General features: G+C 44.0%; 1 protein-coding gene across 2 annotated transcripts; it reads left to right on the forward strand.

Annotated features, from left to right (window-relative positions):
• Window positions 1–257: 257 nt before the first annotated feature.
• vil1 (villin 1) lies at window positions 258–22,945 on the forward strand. 2 transcript variants are annotated; one of them, XM_031892459.1, is made up of 21 exons: window positions 258–355; window positions 8,856–9,026; window positions 13,479–13,589; window positions 13,737–13,811; window positions 14,081–14,277; window positions 14,567–14,675; window positions 15,680–15,790; window positions 16,002–16,204; window positions 16,445–16,523; window positions 16,908–17,006; window positions 17,264–17,417; window positions 17,584–17,684; window positions 18,575–18,712; window positions 19,177–19,335; window positions 19,476–19,655; window positions 19,775–19,920; window positions 20,012–20,156; window positions 20,542–20,730; window positions 21,017–21,085; window positions 21,194–21,325; window positions 22,234–22,945. In XM_031892459.1, the coding sequence occupies exons 3-21, from the start codon at window positions 13,515–13,517 to the stop codon at window positions 22,345–22,347; spliced, it is 2,475 nt and encodes an 824-aa protein (XP_031748319.1). In that variant the 5' UTR covers window positions 258–355; window positions 8,856–9,026; window positions 13,479–13,514; the 3' UTR covers window positions 22,348–22,945.
• The last annotated feature ends 1,249 nt before the right edge of the window (window positions 22,946–24,194 follow it).

Raw genomic sequence — 24,194 nt, forward strand, 5'->3', positions numbered from 1 at the left:
TCCTTTGTGGGGTCTGTAACATGGGAATTGTGGGAGCTGGGACCACCCTTTAGATGCCCCCATACACTGGCTCAATCCAAATCAGCACAAATGCCCTTTGTTTTGCTCTTAATGAGCAACTTTGGTGCCCAGCCCGGCTAATTGTCCCCGGCCCCCTCATTAGCGCTCATAGGGACGGGGGCTCAGTGAGGCAGAACGGATTGTCCCTAGGGTGTCTGTGGGGCGCAGCCTTGGGAAAGTTCTCTGTCTGACAGACCCTGCAGAACCTCTTGGTATCTCCGGTCGTGCCGGACCTTTGTACGTATGTGGATCCCAGCACCTCAGAGAAGATGCAGTAGCCAAGTACCTGGGGCAGGTAAGCCTTTGCCCATGGCTACAGGGGGGGCTCCTATAGAAATGCTGCCATATACACCCACAGATCAGGGACCCGGTGCTCAGTCTGTTGTGGTGAATGTTCCCTTTAAATGTTCCTCTGTAAGCCATACGGCCAGTTATCTATATGGCCTTATAAGTGTACACAGTGCTTAACAAGCATAACAGCCACAGATTGTAATATATTAATGAGATAACTGTGAGAGGCGCAAGGGCAATGATTCTGGGGTGGGTGCAGGGCAATAACTTGAAGTATCAACAGACTGGGCAGAATGTACTTGGGCCGAGAAGCTTGCAATTGAATGAGAATACTAAGCCCAGCAAAGCACCCAGAAATGGAAATATACACTCCAACAATGCAAGATCCCTGACCTGTATAACTCAGCCTGCAGCCTTGTGCCTTTATATGGGCACAGAACCCCTCAGTGACTGCTAATATCCTTATCATTTACAGTAGGGGGTACATTATCCCTTATAATACATGAGTGATACTCAGAGTTCCCTGTATAACTCAGCCTGCAGCCTTGTGCCTTTATATGGGCACAGAACCCCTCAGTGACTGCTAATATCCTTATCATTTACAGTAGGGGGTACAGTATCCCTTATAATACATGAGTGATACTCAGAGTTCCCTGTATAACTCAGCCTGCAGCCTTGTGCCTTTATATGGGCACAGAACCCCTCAGTGACTGCTAATATCCTTATCATTTACAGTAGGGGGTACATTATCCCTTATAATACATGAGTGATACTGCAGCAATTGGAACTACAGTAGAACATTTTGACATCTGAAACCTTCAAAAAATGGCACCTCGGGGCTCATTGTCCTGTTTGCAAATTTTCAGTTCATAGGTTGAATTGTATTTGTTCTTTATAGATAAGAAGCCTGTGAATTTCCAGGGCAATAGGATGTGTTCGGGTTAATATTTTGCCAGATATTGGTATCATCTCAACTCTTTTCCTCTTATAACACTGAACTAAGTTATCCCTTCTGGGATACGGGCAGGGTACTGGCACGGTACCGGCAGGGTATAAACAGGGTACGGGCAGGGTATAAACAGGGTACGGGCAGGGTATAAACAGGGTACGGGCAGGGTATAAACAGGGTACGGGCAGGGTACAAACAGGGTACGGGCAGGGTACAAACAGGGTACGGGCAGGGTACAAACAGGGTACGGGCAGGGTACAAACAGGGTACGGGCAGGGTATAAACAGGGTACGGGCAGGGTACAAACAGGGTACGGGCAGGGTACAAACAGGGTACGGGCAGGGTATAAACAGGGTACGGGCAGGGTACAAACAGGGTACGGGCAGGGTACAAACAGGGTACGGGCAGGGTACAAACAGGGTACGGGCAGGGTATGGGCAGGGTTCGGGCAGGGTATTGGCAGGGTTCGGGCAGGGTATAAACAGGGTATGGGCAGGGTTCGGGCAGGGTATTGGCAGGGTTCGGGCAGGGTACAAACAGGGTACGGGCAGGGTACAAACAGGGTACGGGCAGGGTACAAACAGGGTACGGGCAGGGTATAAACAGGGTACGGGCAGGGTATAAACAGGGTACAGGCAGGGTACAAACGGTACGGGCAGGGTATAAACAGGGTACGGGCAGGGTATGGGCAGGGTATAAACAGGGTACGGGCAGGGTATAAACAAGGTACGGGCAGGGTATGAGCAGGGTACGGGCAGGGTATAAACGGTACAGGCAGGGTATGGGCAGGGTATAAACAGGGTACGGGCAGGGTATAAACAGGGTATGGGCAGGGTATAAACAAGGTACGGGCAGGGTACGGACAGGGTATGAGCAGGGTACAGGCAGGGTATAAACAGGGTACGGGCAGGGTATAAACAGGGTATAGGCAGGGTACGGGCAGGGTATAAACAGGGTACGGGCAGCGTATGAGCAGGGTATAAGGGTACGGGCAGCGTATGAGCAGGGTATAAGGGTACGGGCACGTGGGTATCAGGATTATGAGGAAAGGATGAATTAGGAAAATAATGGTGCAGGCTTGCATATATTATATCTGTGTTTATATTCCATGTATGTGATGTATGTGTGCTTCTAGGCTGCTCTCTTCCCCATGGTCAGGCAGTGGGACAAGCCTTTGCCTCTCTATATGCAGTGTAAATAGAAAGAGATTTGCCCACTAGAAGCCCTTCCTCCATTATTCTATTTAGTGCTGCTTCACTCGTATCCATGGTGATCACTGCAGTTGCAAACGCCATTTAGGCCCCTTTGTCTGACCATGGGAAGGAGAGCAGCCCAGCACGGGAATGTGAATGATAGGGTTTGTGTGCCATGGAATAAATACAAGCATGTTGGACTTTCCTACAACTCCCGTGTGTGGGTGCTGCAGGGAGGAACAGGAGATAAATGAGTTCACAGTCCGAAGGTTCCACTTATGACTCTCGGCCCTTGTCAGATGGAGGCTCAGATATCCCATCAGCACTGCTGGGTGTGTCAGTGGGGGCAGAACAGGGGGGCCAAAATAGGAGCAGTCGCCCTTGGCCACCAATATGAAGGGGTCCCATAGAGCAGCCCCTACAACCAATGGGATCAGTGTGTGTGGGAAGGGCCCTGGCCTGTAATAGTACAAGGACAAGATGGCCACACCTACCTTTATATCAGCCTATGGCTGAAATACAACTCCCAGCACCCACTGACAGCTGAAGCTCCATAGTCTGGGGGGGCAGGGCCAGGGCATTGCAGACTCCAGGGGCCCCAAAAGATCTCATTTTGTTTTCCTACATAGTCGCTACTTTCCCACTACTAATAACAAACCCTTGTGCCTCTGCCGGCTGCCATCACCCGCTTCTTTTATTTGTGCTTTTATTAAAAAGTCCCTAAATTTCCATTTTAAAGTGATCTTTATCTGCAGCCCAAATTACAGAATGATAAAGCGGCCAAGGCAGAAGGCCATAAAACCATGCTATCATTGCCATTCCCCTGTACTAAGCACAATTCAGCAGGAACAGCCCCCTAAGTTTGCTCATAGCCTGTACAGAGAGATACCATAAAACTATGGCACATAGGGATTCCCCTGTACTAAGCACAATTCAGCAGGAACAGCCCCCTAAGTTTGCTCATAGCCTGTACAGAGAGATACCATAAAACTATGGCACATAGGGATTCCCCTGTACTAAGCACAATTCAGCAGGAACAGCCCCCTAAGTTTGCTCATAGCCTGTACAGAGAGATACCATAAAACTATGGCACATAGGGATTCCCCTGTACTAAGGACAATTCAGCAGGAACAGCCCCCTAAGTTTGCTCATAGCCTGTACAGAGAGAAACCATAAAACTATGGCACATAGGGATTCCCCTGTACTAAGCACAATTCAGCAGGAACAGCCCCCTAAGTTTGCTCATAGCCTGTACAGAGAGATACCATAAAACTATGGCAGCATAGGGATTCCCCTGTACTAAGCACAATTCAGCAGGAACAGTCCCTTAAGTTTGCTCATAGCCTGTACAGAGATATACCATAAAACTATGGCAACATAGGGATCCCCCTGTACTAAGCACAATTCAGCAGGAACAGCCCCCTAAGTTTGCTTGTGGCAGATACAGAGAAATAAATAATAGACCTGCTCCTACACAGGTATGGCATTATTGTGGCACGGAGCCCAGCAAGGCATCACTATCGGTGGAACCCACAGGCTCTTCTCTCTGATACACAAGATACTGTGCAGCTTATGGGTTTATAGTTGCTGCATCTCAAGGCTGGATGCTCTGTCATTATCCTAAAGGAATGTACCATAAATACTGTGTATGCTGATAAGAAATGCAGAAATAGCCATAAATGGCACTCTAATAATCCTCCCAGAGGGGTATAGAGCTCAAAGGTGCATCTACAAACAACCTATGGTAGTGGGCGGGTCAGCAGTTGGCAGCACCGCATTCTAATTCCAATCTCCTATCATCTGAGCAAACAGCCAATGCCCCCCTACCAGCATTTATTTTGGGGAAATCACACCAGGGAAAGTAAATGAATACGTATTCCCACGTACTAAGCACAATTCAGCAGGAACAGCCCCCTAAGTTTGCTCATAGCCTGTACAGAGAGATACCATAAAACTATGGCACATAGGGATTCCCCTGTACTAAGCACAATTCAGCAGGAACAGCCCCCTAAGTTTGCTCATAGCCTGTACAGAGAGATACCATAAAACTATGGCACATAGGGATTCCCCTGTACTAAGCACAATTCAGCAGGAACAGCCCCCTAAGTTTGCTCATAGCCTGTACAGAGAGATACCATAAAACTATGGCAGCATAGGGATTCCCCTGTACTAAGCACAATTCAGCAGGAACAGCCCCCTAAGTTTGCTCATAGCCTGTACAGAGAGATACCATGAAACTATGGCAGCATAGGGATTCCCCTGTACTAAGCACAATTCAGCAGGAACTGCCCCCTAAGTTTGCAGTGCAGAAATTGCAATGAATTGAGGATTTGGATACACCCTATAGTAACTGACAGGCCAATAATTGCAGCACCAGCCTCAGGCTCCCAGCTGTCTCCACTGAATAAACAGGCATAGGGTGACAGAGATGTCCCAGTGGGTGGTACCCAGTGTGCCACGCACCTTTCTCTCAATGTCTTATTACCATATGCATCTCCAGTAATGCCCCCAGCCAGGGTTATTTAAAGGGGAAGTATACTTAAAAATATCTCTCAATTTCTCACCCCCCCCACACACCCATCTCCTTATGTGAATTTTCCTTTATACTTGTTATTTCTAGCCAACCCATCAGCCAATCACAAGCAGGAGATAAGGCGCAGCAGCCAAAAAGCAATGTCCCCTTTGCGCCTATAAGTTAGTGACACCCATTGTACCACATTTATATGGGCAATGCTTTTGTCTGAATTGTCATTAGTGCATTGTAGTGTATCTGGGGGGGCTAAAACACAGCAATGGGACACGGGGCCTAATATACAAAGTGCTATGTATGATTGCACCCTAGTAGGCTGGGGGGGGGCTGTTTGAATCCCAGGCCTGTAGGTGGGCACCCTAGCCTTCCCATCCCACTGCAGGGGCATTTAGGGACTGTACCAATTGGCTCATGAAACTTCCCACTGGCTCCAATGGCAGAGCCTTCCCTGCACCATTATATCTGTGTGTTGTTCCATCTCACAGCCCAGTTGTAGTTCAACTATATCTGGAGCGCTGCAGATTCCCCAGCCTTGCATTGGGGGGTTACAGTTATGGATGCTGATGCTGGTAGTCGCCGATGGCAACCGGAATACAAGAAGCTGCTTGTAAGAAAGGGTCTCAGATGTTCCCTGTGAGCTCGGGGACCTGCACAAAATCCTCTGGCGCAGAAAGGGTTACTCGTTAATTGATTCCTGTTCTATTAACTCCCACGAGAGCAGCAACCGCCACATAATATTCTGCTGCTTCTGAAATCTGATTCTCTGCCTCACACTCAGGTTTTATGGGCCTTATTGGCCACTTACTGCCAGCGGGTACAAGCATTGTGCCATGTGATGTGCCCAATACAGCTCCTGTGCCCCGCCCCCCAGAATGAATACTTAACCAACAGGCAGTTTGTATTATGTTAAGTGACCTATTAAAGAATCTCCCCAAACTGGAATATATATATCAGTAAATATTGCCCTTTTACATCCTTTCCCTTGAGCCGCCATTTAGTGCTGGGCTGTGTGCTCCCTCAGCGATCAGCTGACAGGAAGTGATGTGGGAGCAAAAGGCAGAACTCTGCCTATTCATTGGCTGATGGGGCCTAGCATGTATGTGTGCCTTGGCTTGTTTGTGTGCACTGTGAATCCTATGATCCCAGGGGGCGGCCCTTAGTACTTAAAATGGCAGTTTACTATTTAGGATTACCCAATGGCACATACTGCTAAAAAAGTATATTTGTATGAAAATGGTTTATTTAGATGAAGCAGGGTTTTACATAAGATATTTTTATAGAGACCTACATTGTTTGGGGGTATAGTTTTCCTTTAATACCCGGCTAAGGACTGCAGCCCAGATCTGGAACTGCCCCACACAGACATACCCTTCACTGCGTTCTACCCCATCATGTGACAAGCTGAGGCTTTCTCTGTTGCCCAGGCTCTGAGACCACAGATTGGACGAAGCACCTGCCAATCACAGCACAGAGGAAGTCCCACCCCTTCATCACCCTACAGAGCAGAAAGCAGACTCTGCATGGCAAGAACTGGAGTGATTTTAATGCAACACTGAGCTCTTTGGAGCTGTTTTCATGCCATAAAATCCAAGGCTGCTATAAGGTTTGACTCTCTGTGCAAAGAGTTAGGGATATGGGTGGCAACTGGGGAGACAAGGTGACAGTTTGGAGTCCCTTGGCCCTGTATACATGACATTGAGTTATATAACAGAACCATATAGATACAGCAATGAATTGATGAAGTCATTAATGGGCTGCAATAAAGCTGATTAGCAGGACAATTATCAGTTTGCTGAACTGGCGGAAAATAAACAGCAAGTGACAAACAGTTACATGAACTGAGATGGATCATGAAGGGTTAATACCGGGTTCATCTTGGCGTGTTGTTGTATCAATGTGATATTTACATCTAAGCATGTGTGTGTGTGTGTATATATATATATAGGCAAACAGAGTACCGCACACATAGGGACTTTATGAAAAAACAAAAAAGGTTTATTGAAAGAGAAGGGATCTCTTTCAATAAACCTTTTTTGTTTTTTCATAAAGTCCCTATGTGTGCGGTACTCTGTTTGCCTATTGAATTTTTTGACCAGCACCGAGGGCATTTGTTTGCTTGAAGGGTGTGCTCCTTTCTGTTTTTGTATATATATATATATATACACAGGTATGGGACCCGTTATACAGAATGCTCAGGACCTGGGGTTTTCCAGATAAGGGTTTTTTCTGTAATTTGGATTTCCTACCTTAAGTCTGCTAAAAACATTATTTAAACAGTAATTAAACCCAATAGGGCTGTTCTGCCCCCAATAAGGGGTAATTATATCTTAGTTGGGATCAAGTACAGGTACTGTTTTATTATTACAGAGAAAAGGGAATCATTTAACCATTAAATAAACCCAATAGGGCTGTTCTGCCCCCAATAAGGGGTAATTATATCTTAGTTGGGATCAAGTACAGGTACTGTTTTATTATTACAGAGAAAAGGGAATCATTTAACCATGAAATAAACCCAATAGGGCTGTTCTGCCCCCAATAAGGGGTAATTATATCTTAGTTGGGATCAAGTACAGGTACTGTTTTATTATTACAGAGAAAAGGGAATCATTTAACCATTAAATAAACCCAATAGGGCTGTTCTGCCCCAATAAGGGGTAATTATATCTTAGTTGGGATCAAGTACAGGTACTGTTTTATTATTACAGAGAAAAGGGAATCATTTAACCATTAAATAAACCCAATAGGGCTGTTCTGCCCCAATAAGGGGTAATTATATCTTAGTTGGGATCAAGTACAGGTACTGTTTTATTATTACAGAGAAAAGGGAATCATTTAACCATGAAATAAACCCAATAGGACTGTTCTGCCCCCCAATAAGGGGTAATTATATCTTAGTTGGGATCAAGTACAGGTACTGTTTTATTATTACAGAGAAAAGGGAATCATTTAACCATGAAATAAACCCAATAGGGCTGTTCTGCCCCAATAAGGGGTAATTATATCTTAGTTGGGATCAAGTACAGGTACTGTTTTATTATTACAGAGAAAAGGGAATCATTTTTAAAAATGTGAATTATTTTATTAAAATGGAGTCTATGGGAGATGGCTTTTCCGTAATTCGGAACTTTCTGGATAATGGGTTTCCTGTACTGTGAATACATAGATTTACTGCACTGCTGCCTGGGGGGCGGGATTAATTATATCTAATTTATATAACAGTAGAAGCGATAAACACTCTGAATGAAGCAAAACAGGCAAAATGCTGAATTTCTGAAATATATAAATATCTTAAATCTGAACTGAGATAGCAGAGGGTCCAAACTGGGGGAGCAGCTTTATGACAAAAAAATAATGAGATTTGGGTTAATCCTAGGTATCCTTGGGCGTACAGTAGGGTTATGATGTCATAATGATGTCATAAATCTACAAACCTACCAGCATGTAAGGGGTGGGGCGTTCAAATAAATGTTGGAGCAGAAAGAGGGTGCTCGTACCTCAAAAGGGCTTATTTATGAATAAATTGCAATGTTGTTGCATTGGGGCAAGGTGCCCATTTTTTGCCCTGTACCTTTAGATTGTCAGCTCATGAGTCAGTTCATTGGAGCCAAAGCAGCAGCTGATGATACATCTTGTATCTTTTCTATCAGAAGGCTCTTCCCCAGGGACAACACCCAGCCCATGGAGTGCACACAAGCTTTAAAAAAAAAAAAAAAAAAAAAAAAAAAAAAAGGGCAAGTTAACGTGAGATAAATAAATGGCAATTAATACAAAGAGGCCAATTAGCGTGTAGGGCTCCAGGGAAAGGCTTGTACCTGCCTCTCTCTCTCCACAGCTGGGGCGTTTGGCCTTATATGGAAGGAGCAGCTCGTACGGTGAGCGGAGACAGGCACGGGACAAAGGTCAGTGCTCCTCGCCAGGTGAGACGCTGTGCAGGTACAGGTGAGCTCTGCAGCTCTGCACTCGCACCCTGAGCACCCACAGCCGGCTGCACCCTCACACACAGGTAAGTCCCCCTCTTACCCACTATTCATTTAAATCCAGATATACAGCAACAGCAGCTGTATGGCTGCAGCCTGTAAAGGTTTCTATGCCAACAGGATTCTGAACTGATTACTGAGCAGCCATGTAGGATGGGAAGTCTCTGTGTGTCTGGTACCTGTACAAGGTAGGGACACCATTCCCAGTAGCTTAGGGGGCCCAGTTGGGTTTCACGCTTATATATATGTGTACATTTCATCTTCCCATAGATTTTGGAGATGGGATTCAATGCCCAATGGGTTTCCAGTGACTTGAACCCTTATCCTATGTCCTACTGGCCACTGACCCAGTACAATAGATGCACTGAACCCCACGGATTTTAGGGTAGGGCAGAATGGAACTGGCCCCGGGACCCTAGTCTACAATTGTTGCTATAGATTGTTTTAAAATCTAATGCTGTTAAACTACAACTCCAGCTGTCAAAGGGTGGTGGGAGTTGTAGGTTAACAGCAGCTAAAGAAGGGCAGTTTATACTGAAAATAGGGAAAAAGAGGTCCCCCTCTGGGGCTGGGAATCAACTAAGCCCTAGAAAGGGCCGTATCAGTGCTCCAGTATATTCCGAACACGCTCCATGTGTGATTTTGTGCACCATTCATTCCTTTCTGCTCTTACACTTTGTACTGGGCTGGCCCTGCTGATATCAATAGGCCATTCCGGGATGAACTGTGTCACTGACCCAGTACAATAGATGCATTGAACCCCATGGATTTTAGGGTTGGGCAGAATGGAACTGGCCCCGGGACCCTAGTCTCCAATTGTTGCTATAGATTGTTTTAAAATCTAATGCTGTTAAACTACAACTCGCACCACCCCTTGACAGCTTCCAGGGTGGCGGGAGTTGTAGGTTAAAAGCAGCTAAAGAAGGGCAGTTTATACTGAAAATAGGTCCCCTCTGGGGCTGGGACTCAACCAAGCCCTAGAAAGGACCGTATCAGTGCTCCAGTATATTCCGAAAACGCTCCATGTGTGATTTTATGTCTGATCCTATGTCCTATTGGCCATTGACCCAGTATAATAGATGCACTGAACCCCATGGATTTTAGGGTAGGGCAGAATGGAACTGGCCCTGGGACCCTAGTCTACAATTGTTGCTATAGATTGTTTTAAAATCTAATATTGTTAAACTACAACCCCTTCTTTTGGTAATAGGCCACCTCATTCGGTATATGCTCTGCTGGTCCCTAGGCTGATCCTATGTCCTACTGGCCGTTGACCCAGTATAATAGATGCACCGAACCCTACCCTGCTCTGAATCAGACTGATTTTAGGGTAGGGCAAAATGGAACTGGCCCTGGGACCCCAGTCTAAAACTGTTGCTATAGATTGTTTTAAAATCTAATGCTGTTAAACTACAACTCCCACCACCCTTTGACAGCTGGAAGCTGTCAAAGGGTGGTGGGAGTTGTAGTTTAACAGGTGGGAGTTGTAGGTTAACAGCAGCTAAAGAAGGGCAGTTTATATTGAAAACAGGAGGTCCCCTCTGGGGCTGGGACACAACCAGGCCATAGAAAGTGCTCCAGTATATTCCGAACACGCTCCATGTGTGATTTTGTGCACCATTCATTCCTTTCTGCTCTTACACTTTGTACTGGGCTGGCCCTGCTGATATCAATAGGCCATTCCGGGATGAACTGTGTCACTTTGCATTGAGATTAATGGCTCTACGTGTCATATACCTGTCACACACACACACAGGGGTAATTATGGTGCCTGGGCAGTTCAGTGCACAGTAATCACACCACCCTATAAGTTCTCTAGCTCTTGTTGAACTACAAGTCTCAGAATTGTAACAGCAGCCAGCAACCCTGGAGCTGAAGTTCAACAACACCTAGAGAGGCACAAAGCCTGTAGTTGCCTTATTTATCAGTTTCTGATATTTATCTGTTATTTATATGCATTCTGAATTGAAACTTTTCCTTTTTTTACCAGGTAAATGTTTTTATTTTTTGCCATCTTTGCATATTATTTAGGCACATTTACTAGAATGTTCAGACTAAACTAAAACGTATATGGGACTAGAAGCAATCTCTAACTAATCAGAGAACTAGAATGTTCATGGGACTAGAACCAAAACTGTAGTTATTAAGAAACAGGTCTACTACATCCAATCTGTAGCCAATCAGAGCACTAGAATGTTAACAGGTCTACTACAACCAATCTGTAACCAATTGGAGAACTAGAATGTTAACAGGTCTACTACAACCAATCTGTAACCAATCGGAGAACTAGAATGTTCACAGGTCTACTACAACCAATCTGTAACCAATCGGAGAACTAGAATGTTCACAGGTCTACTACAACCAATCTGCAACCAATCGGAGAACTAGAATGTTCACAGGTCTACTACAACCAATCTGCAACCAATCTGCAACCAATCGGAGAAATAGAATGTTCACAGGTCTACTACAACCAATCTGTAGCCAATTAGAGAACTAGAATGCTCATAGGTCTACTACCACCAATCTGTAGCAGTTAACTAGAATGTTCATAGGACCACACCCAATCTGTAGCCAATCAGAGAAGCACAATGTCTATAGAGCTAGGACCAAACTGTAGTCAATCAGAGAACTAGAATGCTCATAGGTCTACTACCACCAATCTGTAGCAGTTAACTAGAATGTCCATAGGACCACACCCAATCTGTAGCCAATCAGAGAGCATAATGTCTATAGAGCTAGAACCAAACTGTAGTCGGAGAATTAGATTGTTCTATAACCAATCACAGAACTAAAATACTTAACGTGCCAGAACCAATCTGTAGCTAACTGGAGAACTAGAATGTGAACAGAACTAGAACCATATTGTAGCCAATCAGAACATTAGATGCTTTTTTCCCTATTGGACTCCTGTATATAAAACTACTGAATGATTATGTTGTATGAGGAACAAAGTCCTGGTTTTGTAACCCACAGTAGCCAATCAGATATTGACTTGTGGGCCTGAGAGAGAGAGGAAGTGCCTGGCCGCGCTGCCGGATGATGATGATGGTATAATAGTGAGGCCGAGGGACACGCTCTGCTCATGTTTAATTATTGCGCTTATTATCAGCCCAGATACCGGCCCCTGATCACTGAGTACATATTCAATATCCTTTCCAGGCCCTAATAATTACTATTATAGATACCCAGTACAAATGTATATATATATAGTCAGCCTCAATGCCTTAAAGGTCAATACAGTAACCTGCACCCACTGGTTTGTGCAAATCAATCTTCCATTCACATTAGAAGGCAATGGGTGAATCTGAAGGGTGAAAATCTGCACCTTTGAATTAACTTTTAGTATGATGTAGAGAGCAATAATCCGAGTATGTTTGCAATTGGTCTTCCTTTTTTATCATTTATAGTTTTTTTTAATTACTTTTTTTGTTCAGCAAATCTCCAGTTTGGAGTTTCAGCAGTTATGCAGTTGCTACGGTCCAAATTACTTTAGCAACCAAGGAGTGGTTTGAATAAGAGACTGGTATATGAATAGGAGAGGCCTGAATAGAAAAATAAGCCATGAAAATTAACAATAACAGTAACTGTAGCCTCACAGAGCAATCATTGTTTTGGTTGCCGGGGTCAGTGACCCTCATTTGAAAGCTGCAAGTTAGAAGACATAAAATAATTCAAAAACTATAACAAATAAATAATTGGGACCAACTGGAAAGTTGCTTAGAACTGGCCATTCTATAACATACTAAAGTGAACTGTAGGGCAAATAACCCTGTTAACTCTTTCTGTTCTTTCATAATTTAAGTTGCAGTGACCTTTATACATTTTCTGGTCCTTGGTTAATATGTCCCTTGGTGTAATCTAGCCGCAGTTCATTCTGTATATACATTATAGCTTCTCAGAATGGCCTTGGTGGCCGACAACTCCCAACATGCTTCATTCTAAGAGTAACTGGGGAAGTCCAACGTTTTGCTCCCTAAACCAGCACTGTGGACCATTTAGCCACTATTTCACACATTTGGGGGCTGGATTATTAAACCATCACAATGAGGTGTATGGGTATCTTGCTGGTCCTGCTGGGGGTCATAAAAATCACTTGGAGGGTCCCAGGCTTCCAGCCCTGTTGTAACCGGCCTTGTGTTAACCAGCCCTGTTGTAACCAGCCTTGTGTTAACCAGCCCTGTTGTAACCAGCCTTGTGTTAACCAGCCCTGTTGTAACCAGCCCTGTTGTAACCAGCCCTGTTGTAACCACCCCTGTTGTGACCAGCCCTGTCGTTACCGGCCCTGTTGCAGTATGAGTTGCTCTCCATGGTGCTGGAAATGAAGCGACTTTTCTGGGAGGGGTACTTTCAGGTTCTGCCCCAGACTGCTTGGTACCTTGTTCTGCCCCAGACTTCAGGATAATATGTGTCTGGTTTACAGGAAGGAATTAGAGATTCTTATGCTGTGTCTCCTGTTCTACCCCACTTTCTCATATTAGATCTCCAGCTGCCAACCGGCCCCTACACCCCCCAACATGCCTGAACTCACTGAAAAAGTCAAGAAGACACTGAATAAAACTACCCCGGGGCTGCAGATATGGAGGGTGGAGGTAAGGACATTGCCATTACTGTATCTCTAGGTGTCTCTGTTGCCATTGGATGTTCCTGAATTCTACAAGCGAAATAGAGTATCATGTAATAATATCCTTACATGGAAAGGCCCATTCAGCCCTTATTCTTGGTTATTTGGCTTTCAGAGTATGAATTTGGTTCCTGTGCCAGAGAACAGCTATGGGAACTTTTTCGACGGCGACTGCTATGTCCTCCTTATGGTGAGTTCCTCCCTTCCCATGAATCCCTTGGAATGCCCTCTCCATGCCAGCTAAGTCACCCTGCCATTATGTAACATAAGGAGACACTATACAAGTTATGCAGACATAGGGCAGACATATTGCTATTACGAAAGGAAAATACATTCAATAACACTATGATAGAGTGCTCAGCTGGTTGAAAACAATGAAGATCCCCAGCTGTCAGGGGCCAAATGTAATAGTCAAGCTAGGCCCAAACATTGATCACGTTCCTTCTTATTGGAAAACAGACCCATAAAACTGGCAACAACTTCACCTATGACATCCACTTCTGGGTGGGAAACGACTCATCAATGGATGAACAAGGAGCAGCTGCCATTTATACTATACAGATGGACGATCATCTTGGCGGGGCGGCCATCCAGCACCGGGAAGTTCAAGGCCACGAGAGCGATACCTTCAAAGGCTACTTCAAACATGGAATAATGTACGTATCTAATGCCAGTATTACCCACCTACCATTTCTGTTCCTGTTATTGTCCATATAGCAGTATGTTTGCTAGAGCTTGGATGGAGTAGGGTTAAGGTCTCACAAGGAGTCGCTGGACTCTCTTTTGCTTCTTTTCTGTGTCTCATAGATAGTTTTGTTTCCAGATGAAAAGGGGTTCTGTGTGAAAAAGGAAAACTCTAGTTAGGATTATGAGTAGTGGCATTCCATTATATATGAGACTTCAAGCAGAACGTAATGAATGACCATCTGCAATCTTCTGCCCTAGTTATAAAAGTGGTGGAGTGGCCTCTGGAATGAACCACGTGGAGACCAACACATACAATGTAAAACGCCTTCTACACTGCAAGGGAAAGAAAAACGTCTTGGCTGGAGAGGTGAGAACCTTCTGCTGAGGGTCATTCAGTAAATGTGATACGTGGGGATGGGAGGAGTTACAGCGCGGTCTCATTCAGTACAAAGCCCCACGAACAGAGAAGACCAAGAAGGAGGAAATGTATCTGCCGTTAAAATCAGTAGAGTACGAGGGTTGAGAGCTTTCTCAAATATACATTCTGCCCACAGTTTTAATGAAGATTGTGATATTAATGATTGTGGTGAAGATGGACATGATGGTGGTTGTGATAGTGATCATAATGGTGTTATAATGGCGGTGTGCCTGGCAATAATTATAGTGGTGATGATGATTTGAGGAGGGGTATGGTTGGAATAGTGATAATGATGCTGGTGAGGATGCTGATAATGATGTTTGGTGAGGATGATGATAATGATGCTGGTGAGGGTGAGGATGATGATGCTGGTGAGGATGATGATGGTCGGAATGGTGATAATGATAGTGACGTGTCTGGCAGTAATGGTGGTAGTGAGAATGATAATAACAATGGTCGAAAAGATGATCATCATTAAGGTAGTAAGGTTGATGATAATAATAGTTGTGATGGTGGGAATGGTAATAGTGATGGTGTTGTGGATGGTGGTCATGATGGTGGTGGGCCTGACAATAATAATGGTAGCGAGCATGACGATACGATGGTGGAGAGGTGGATGATGATAGTCACGGTAGTAAAGATGATGATAATGATGGTGGAGGTGATAATGATGATGGTGCATGCAGAGATTGATGGTACTGATTGGGTTCCAAATGATGATGTGAATAATTATAGAGATTACTTAAATGAAGTGATAATAATCAATAATGAATGGGTTGCTGGTAGTGTTGATGATGATAATAGTGAAATTGAAGATGGTAACTGTAAACTGTGCTGTTCCTAATGGTGGTGATGATTATAGTGACAATCATAATGGCTTGTGAGGACAGTGGGTAGGGATGGCGACGATATTGAACATTATAATAATGGGGATCAATTCCATATTGTTCCAGGTGCCAGTGGAGTGGAGCAGCTTCAATGTAGGGGATGTCTTCCTGCTGGATCTGGGGAAACTCATCATCCAATGGAACGGACCAGAAAGCAACAAACAGGAGAGACTGAGGGTGTGTTGCAGATGTCTTTCCTCTATCTATCTATCTATCTGTCTGTCTGTCTGTCTGTCTGTCTATCTATCTATCTATCATCCATCTATCTATCATCCATCTATCTTTCTATCTGTCCATCTATCCATCTATTCATCCATCTTTCTGCCTGTCTATGTCGACCCTGTTGGTTTATCAGTTTGCCTGTAAACTAAAGCTTGATTAATGACAGGGCATGACCTTGGCAAAAGATATCCGTGATCGGGAACGCGGTGGCCGGTCTTATGTCGGCGTGGTGGAGGGTGACAATGAGGAACAGTCTCCTCAACTAATGGCCATTATGACATATGTACTGGGAGAAAGAAAGGAGATTAGAGGTGCCATCCCTGACGAAGTGGTGGATCAGGTGGCCAAAACTTCCATTAAGTTGTTTCAGTAAGTGACTTGGCTTTTGTGTTGTCATGATAACATATTACCAAAACATTATTAACCACTCCGTGCTAAATGTGTATCTCTGTCTCTTTGCTCTGCTTCCTGTTTGTGGCCTTAATACTGCCCACTGTGCGGAGAGAACAGTCAATAAAAAGAGGCTTTTAATTGAGTATTAAATTGTATCCAGGGACTTGTGTGACTGCCTGTAGATATCAACCTCTCCTCTTCTTCACCTTCATGCAGAGTATCGGACAACAGTGGCAACTTGATGGTACAAGAAGTGGCCACCCAACCTCTTACCCAAGATCTGCTGAAACACGATGTAAGTCACATTCCAGTCCACAGTTATTCCACCAGTTAGTCTCATTCTCATGGCTGGGGGTATTTAGTCCAGCACAACTATCTATTTGCCCCAGTCACCACTTTTTAGCTATTAACTCTTAAATATTCATTAAGCATCCCAAGATTGCACAGTTTTGTATCTGTCTGTGCATGGGTGCAGCCTATAAGGCAAAGGTAATAGGTTCTAGACCAGTGGTTTCCAAATTGTAGGGCTGCCCTTCGAGATGTGACTTTAAGCAGTGGCAGAAGGCTCAACCCGAGGGGCAAATAGGGTGAGGTATTGGGAGAATGTCCAGCTAAAAGGTCAGTTAGCTGCCCTAAAGATATTGCTTATCACTTAATGTTCTCGTTATGTTACTGGTAGGACTGCTACATCTTGGATCAGGCTGGCTCAAAGATCTTTGTCTGGAAGGGAAAGAATGCCTCTAAGGAAGAGAAACAGCAGGCCATGACCCGGGCTTTGGTGAGTACTCTGATGGAACATAAGTACTGGATGCAGTTATATAGCTTTTACATTTTCTAGGGGTCAGTAGGCCACTCTCTGATCCAGTGTAGGAAAGAATTGTGCTTCTCACGTGGTCCAATGGTCTGAACTGATAACAAACACATCATCAAGAAGTTTGTATTTTTGCCTCAGACCTGGGTCCCGAGATTGGCTGAAATGTCATTCAGTTTCCCAATGGGCCGGTGGGATCTGCTCATCTCTTCTCTTTGTTCCAGAACTTTATCAGAGCCAAGAATTACCCCGCGTCCACTAATGTTGAGGTGGAGAATGATGGGTCGGAATCTGCTGTGTTTAAGCAGCTCTTCCAGAAATGGACCACAAAGGATCAAACCACCGGGCTCGGAAAGACGAGTACTGTTGGTAAAGTGGGTAAGTCTATGTCGAAGCACAGGTCATGTTTGCTCCACTTCCATAACCTGCACTTAACTTTTAATGTGTTTTAATGCTAAGGTGCCTAAGGGTTACTAGTGGACATAACTTTTTAGGCCTATAGCACACAAGGGATTTCAAACACATTCTTTGCCCTCCTTTCCAGCCAAAGTGGAACAGGTGAAGTTCGATGTGAACTCAATGCACGCTAAGCCTGAGGTCGCCGCGCAGCAGAAGATGGTAGATGATGGAACTGGAGAGACAGAGGTAAGTAAATATTCCGCCAGTAGTGATCTTTGGAACCAATAAATTACCGAGTCTATGAGATATCCCTGGAGGTTTTACCATGGGCAGCAAGTCCTTCATTATTTTGATTCTTCCTTGCAATTTGTCTGATTATCATGCTTCTATGATGTTCACATTGGCTCATTTGCAGTTTCAGTCTTGCCTAATCGCCTATTGTTCTCAAGCGGATTTACACAACCATCCTTATTCTGTAAAGCGCTGCATAAATTCATGGCACTAATAATAATAATAATTACCAATTATAGCCATTCTGTAGTTATCTCATCCTAGTAGCTATTGAGGGAATCCTAATAGTCTGATATATTTGTGGCCAGTCAAAGCCACTAGTGATGGTATATTCCAGACAGTATTACCAAAAGTATATGGACACCCCTTCAAAGTCAGGTCCATACAGAATTGGTTTGTTGAGTGTGAGTGGAAGGAGTTGCCTGACCTCAACCCAGCTGACCCCCCCGTGGTGTGAAAAGGAACTCTGACTGTGAGCCAGGCCCGATACCCAACACAAGTGCCCAAAGTGACTAATCGACTTGTGGCTGAATGGAAGCAAATCCCACCAACAATGTTCCAACACCAAGTGGGCACCTTCCCAGAAATGTAGCAGCTGTTTTAGCAGCAACAAGAGGAGCAACTTCATATTAATCCCCTTGGTTTGGGAATAAGATGCCCAATAGGCAGTGTCCACATACTTTTGGCCATGAAATGTAACAGGAAATATTGTCCTGTAGAGAGAGATTCTATAAAATGACAATACTCCAGCATAGCTATTCCTCCTACTACCAACCACTCATTATGCAACCGTTAAGGTACCATGACGCTCTGTGTTTAGCAAATAGTATTGTGTGTTTCTTCAGGTCTGGAGAATAGAGAACTTGGAACGGGTTTCAGTGGACAAGCAATACCTGGGCCATTTCTACGGTGGAGACTGCTACCTGATTCTGTACAAATATTTGGTTAACAACAAATACCATTACATAGTCTACATGTGGCAGGTAAGGACTGTGCCGGTCCCTTACAAAGATATCTCAGTCAATGTGCTGCTCAGTATCCAGTTTCTTTAGTTCTAATTTCAGGGCCACACAGAAGATGAAGGCCCTACTGGGTGCAGATAGCTACTGCCCATATAGACAGGGCTCATCCCAAAGTGATCTTAGGCTATCCATGATATGTCCAAAGCTATTTCTTAAGATGTGTTGCTGGGTTTAATCATTGTAAGACTGCTCGAGATAACCCAGTTAGTCCTAGGGCTCTGGTGTGATGGGGCCCCCTGTAAAGCAATGTAGTAAGAAAAGGGCACCAGTGTTGCCCTCCCTACAGTTCAGGTAGAAGTACACAGACTCGACACAAAACGTAGCTGAAACATATCCGGCTGGAGGTAACTGGTTCTTGAAGCTGGACGCCCAGCAACTGGTTGTGTTCTCTCTGATATCCTTCCTTCCCTGGTAATGCTACACAGGGCCGCCATGCAAGCCAAGATGAGATCACTGCCTCCGCTTACCAGTCTGTGATATTGGACCAAGAGTACGGAGGGCAACCAGTCCAAGTTCGGGTGCCCATGGGCAAAGAACCTGCACACCTCATGGCAATCTTTAAGGGAAAAATGGTGGTCTACGAGGTAAGGCCACTCTTATTGGCAATATCGGTTAGCCAATTATATTGATATATTGGGCAACCCAGTAACAGGTGCCAGAGATAATAGTGCAAGAGGAGTTGAACCCAAACACAAGAGGATAACATTGTTATTTAACCCATCAGGGTGGTACCTCCCGGGCGGACAGCTCAGAGATCCCAGCAGACATCAGACTCTTCCAAGTACATGGGGCCAATGAATACAGCACCAAGGCCTTTGAAGTACCTGTCCGAGCCTCCTCTCTCAACTCTAATGATGTGTTTGTGCTGAAGACTAAAGGGACCTGCTACCTCTGGTGTGGAAAAGTAAGGGAAAGCTAGCCCAAAGCTACCCCCATCGAGGCTTACAGAGCACTCATTTTTGATGAGGCTGGTAGGGTGTTCAAGGCCAAGCAACAATATTATTTTTATTTGATCCCCTCCAGGGCTGTAGCGGAGATGAGAGAGCCATGGCCAAGAACGTGGCGGATATTATCTCTAAAGGGGAGAAAGTAGTGATAGCCGAGGGCCAGGAACCATCAGACTTCTGGTTGGCTCTAGGTGGGAAGTCTCAGTATGCTAACAATAAAAGGTAAGATGGCTGCAGCAATGAGGTCCATTTTTGGTGCTCATAAGTGGCATTACTGACACTGAACAGCTGACCTTTCCTGTGCCCCTATCAGATTGCAGGAGGAAACTCTGGACATTACCCCACGGCTCTTTGAGTGCTCCAACAAGACCGGAAAATTTGTTGCAACGGAGATTTCAGATTTCAACCAAGATGACCTGGATGAAGATGATGTTTTCCTGCTCGATGCATGGGATCAGGTGAGGCGAATATTAGGTGCCGAATAGCACCCCAAATAGATTTACATTCACTTTTATTTGGGGGTCTACGTTTTCATGATATCCCTTTGGTTTCCTCTGGTTCCTGATGGTTAATACAATCATTAACCTTCTAATATGTGACCCATCCCTTGTATCAGTGGCTCCCAAACTGTAGGGCTCGGAGCAGTGAATAGTGGGAGAAACTAACCCTAAGGCCACATAAAGGATTAGTTCACCTTTAACTTTTAGTATGATGGTGCAAAGATCCAATATTTAATGGGGTTGAATCAGTCCTTTTGACTATTCCCTCACATATTTACACTGCCCCCGGATCCCGGCTCATAGACTTATTCTAACCAAAACCCATTTGTTTTTTTTCCATCAGATTTTCATGTGGATTGGGAAAAATTCTAACGAGACAGAGAAGAAGGAAGCCGCCATGACGGCACAGGAGTATTTAAAGACTCATCCCGGCGGCAGGGACATCAACACCCCAATTATTGTGGTGAAACAAGATTACGAGCCTCCTACCTTCACCGGTTGGTTCTTGGCTTGGGATCCATTCAAGTGGGAGGTAAGAAATCCATTTCCCAGTATTTATTTGCACCTTGTATATGTCACATGAACAGGTACTGGACACGCCCACTTTTTGTGGCCAAAAGAGAGCCCCTCCCACCCAAGCTGCCCTCCCCTCCACCTCCGTTTAGCTGCAACTTCCAAAAGGATTGCTCTGGGAGGCTACAGTTTTATTGTTACTTTTTATTACTTATGTTTCTATTCAGCTGGGGGGGGGTCCCCTCACTTCATATTACACCCCAACAATTGCTCTGGGAAAACTCACTGAGCTTTTTGTTTTACAGAACATGAAGTCTTACAATGATCTGAAGTCGGAACTGGGAGATGCCAGCACTTTCGAGCAGATTTCCTTGGTAAGGTCGTACAGTGAAAGCATCTGAATAGTGTTACTAAAAGAGAGGGTTAGCTTACCCTTAAACTGATCCATTTAATAACTATCTTTATTTTATGTTTTCTCTCAGGAAATGACAACACAGCAATTTACCGCTCAGACCCAGATCAGCTCTCCATCTTTCCAAACGTACCCAGCGGAGATGATAGTGAACAAAAGCCCAGATGAGCTGCCCGCAGGTGTCGATCCCTCTAGGAAAGAGGTAAATGATCTTTTTTTCATTGAATATGTTTGATTTAATGGTTTGGGGCCAGCCATACGTGCCGTTACCCAATCAGATCTATGCTTCCAGTTTCAACTAATCACTCATACATACCTTATACAGTTTCAACTAATCACTCATACATTAGTCTTTTTTTTTTTGTCCTTTTTTTCCCCCTTTTTATATGTCTTTCCTGTTTCCTCTTACCCCTTTTTTTCTATTCTTTTCTTTCAATTTCTTTTTGTTTTTCCTTTTGCCTTTTTTCTCTTGTTTTTTCCTTTCATTTGACCATTCTTTCTTTTCATGTCTTTCCTTTGTTCTCCTTTTCGTTTCTTTCATTTCTTTTTTTTTCCCATTTATTTTTCCTATTTTTGTCATTCCTCTCTCATCACTCCACTTTTTTTTTTGTTTCTGACTAAGTTTTGCCCTCTACTTTTCCTTTAGTTGCCCACACATTCCGGGGCAAAACGTGACTGCAAATCCCAATACAATGAGTAACAGGTTGATGACTGGTTGAGCTGCACATAACTACGGCAGTTTTTAGGGTGGAGACACACAGAGCTACTAGTAGCAGCTACTTATTGTGGCTACTAAAACAGACAATGCTGATCATTTACTGATAACTATCTCTACGTGTGTTTAGTGGCCGTGAAAATTTAGCTGCTACTAAGTAGTTCAGTGTGTCTTCACCCTTAGGGCAGTGGCACACATGGAGAATAGTCGCCCGTGATGTTAGTTACCACGTGCGACTAATCTCCTTGGCATGCCACTGGCAAGAAAGTAAATCGCCGGTGGGATGGCATACGCCTCTTAAGGAAAGGAAAGCCATGAAGGTGCTTTTCAGCTGTTCTTATACTGATTTGATTGCACACATTTAATCCCAATTGCCTTTTTGCCCCCTTTCCCAGGAGTACCTGTCTACTGATGAGTTCAGAACAATATTTGGGATGACACGGTCTGAATTCCAAGCCCTTCCTGAATGGAAAAGGCAAAACATCAAGAAAACAAAAGGACTCTTCTGATTGGCACACAACACAGACCAACGTTCCTTTCCCCCATATACACACTGCTGTGAACATATTAATGCCCCATTAGCGCAGAAACATCCAATAGTGTGGCTACAAAGGGCTTTAGACATAATCCCAATGGTTTTATATAAAGAAATTCTAATAAACCTTACAGTTAGACTGAATACAAATGGCTGGCAATGCTTATTATGTGGTAACTGCAGCTGAACATATATATTATATTAGAGTTACCCACATTATTGGGGAGCAACAAACTAGTCTTTGGCTCTGAGGGACCTAACAATATAAACCTTTATTATTTGTAGTCTTCTTCTAGCTATTTGCAACTTTCAAATGGGGGTCACGGACCCCTGCACCCAAAATACTATTGCTTTGTAAAACTAGTTTAATTGTTCCTACTTTTTAGTACTTATTTTTCAATTCCAGTCCCTCTCCTATTCATAGATCAGTCTTTCATTCAAACCACTCCCTGGTTGCTAAGGTAATTTGGATCCTAGCAACCAAATAGCTAATGTAACTCCAAAAGGGAGAGCTGTTGAACAAAAACTGAATTAAAAGCTACAAATAATAAAAAATGGAGACCAATTGCAAATAGTCTCAGAATATTACTCTCTACATCACACTAAATGTTAACTCAAAGGTGAACAACCCCTTTATCGAAAATCTTAAATACAGGCAAATTTTGCAGCATTAACAACAATGTATTTCTTGGCTACAATCTAAGGAACACGAGGAAATGTTAACTTACCAGTCGTGGTGCTAGTGGATCATTCAGACACTAGATGGGCGTCCAAAATGGGGACCCAGGTCTGACTCTGGAGACTTGGTTGACTTGTACATGGACCTTATAGCTCAGACAGTAGAATGAGGAGGGATAAAGGTGCTGTTTATATAAACAATATCACATAAGTAACAATGTATAGGAACGTGTCATTGGATTGTTGGCGGTTGGGTTTTGCCGTAATATTTATCTCCCAATATCAAGGCCCACCCCTGTTTGTTTATATGAAAGCACAGGCACCTATATAATTACAGGACGACACCAGAAACATAAAAGTAACAACTTTTTTATTTTTAAAAAAATCTGCCCTATTGGTGCAATTTGTAAAAAGAAGCAGAACCACCCACCACCACATATCCAGCTAGTTATAAATAGGAAAACAAAACAAGGATAAAAACACAGTCGTACCCAGCGCCGGAAACATATACCTTTATTAGAAAAAGCTTCCGGCTCCTCTGCTTCCCGAATGTTTAAAAATATCTCTCCCTATATATATATCTATATATTTGTTTTATGACAGGGGCACCCATTTCAATAATATTAAGCTGTAGGGGGACAAGATGACTGGTTATCGGGCTGTGCAAGGCCCACCTCCATAAGGCAAAGTGCAAATTGAGCCAAGTGAGCGCTCATATGGAATAGCAGCGACAGAGGGAAAAGAAATGATCGAATGAATAGAATTATAATAAAAGCGCGGCCAATTTGAAATCCATACCACTGGGAATCAGTTTAACCCTCCCGACCTGGCATTCACTTGCCCATAATGTGCAGCCCACCAAAGGGACCACTATATCCTGCCGTAGGGTTGCCACCTCACCCCTTATATCGAATACACATCCTGCATGGCTAGTTAGCAATTCATTTAGATGCCTGCTGCAGACTGAACTGATTTATGTGCAGCCATGCAGCTAAATGAATTGCTAACTAGCCATATATAGTCAATACGTGGCCAGTATTAACCCTATCCTGCAGTAGGTTGCAAAGAAACAATAACTCATTCGTATAATTCTAGATTTCATGTTTAATAGTGCCTTTGCCACTGACTGGACAACTGGAAGTT

The sequence above is a fragment of the Xenopus tropicalis genome, chromosome 9, assembly GCF_000004195.4.
Source record: "Xenopus tropicalis strain Nigerian chromosome 9, UCB_Xtro_10.0, whole genome shotgun sequence".
Taxonomy (NCBI): Eukaryota; Metazoa; Chordata; class Amphibia; order Anura; family Pipidae; genus Xenopus; species Xenopus tropicalis.

Bases quoted from the DNA above. Each gene is read 5' to 3' on its own strand.
- vil1 (XM_031892459.1), top strand. From the start codon at position 13,515: ATGCCTGAACTCACTGAAAAAGTCAAGAAGACACTGAATAAAACTACC. The intron at 16,524-16,907 runs GTAAGTCACATT...TGTTACTGGTAG, and splicing joins AAGATCTGCTGAAACACGAT to GACTGCTACATCTTGGATCA. The intron at 19,336-19,475 runs GTAAGGCCACTC...TTAACCCATCAG, and splicing joins GAAAAATGGTGGTCTACGAG to GGTGGTACCTCCCGGGCGGA.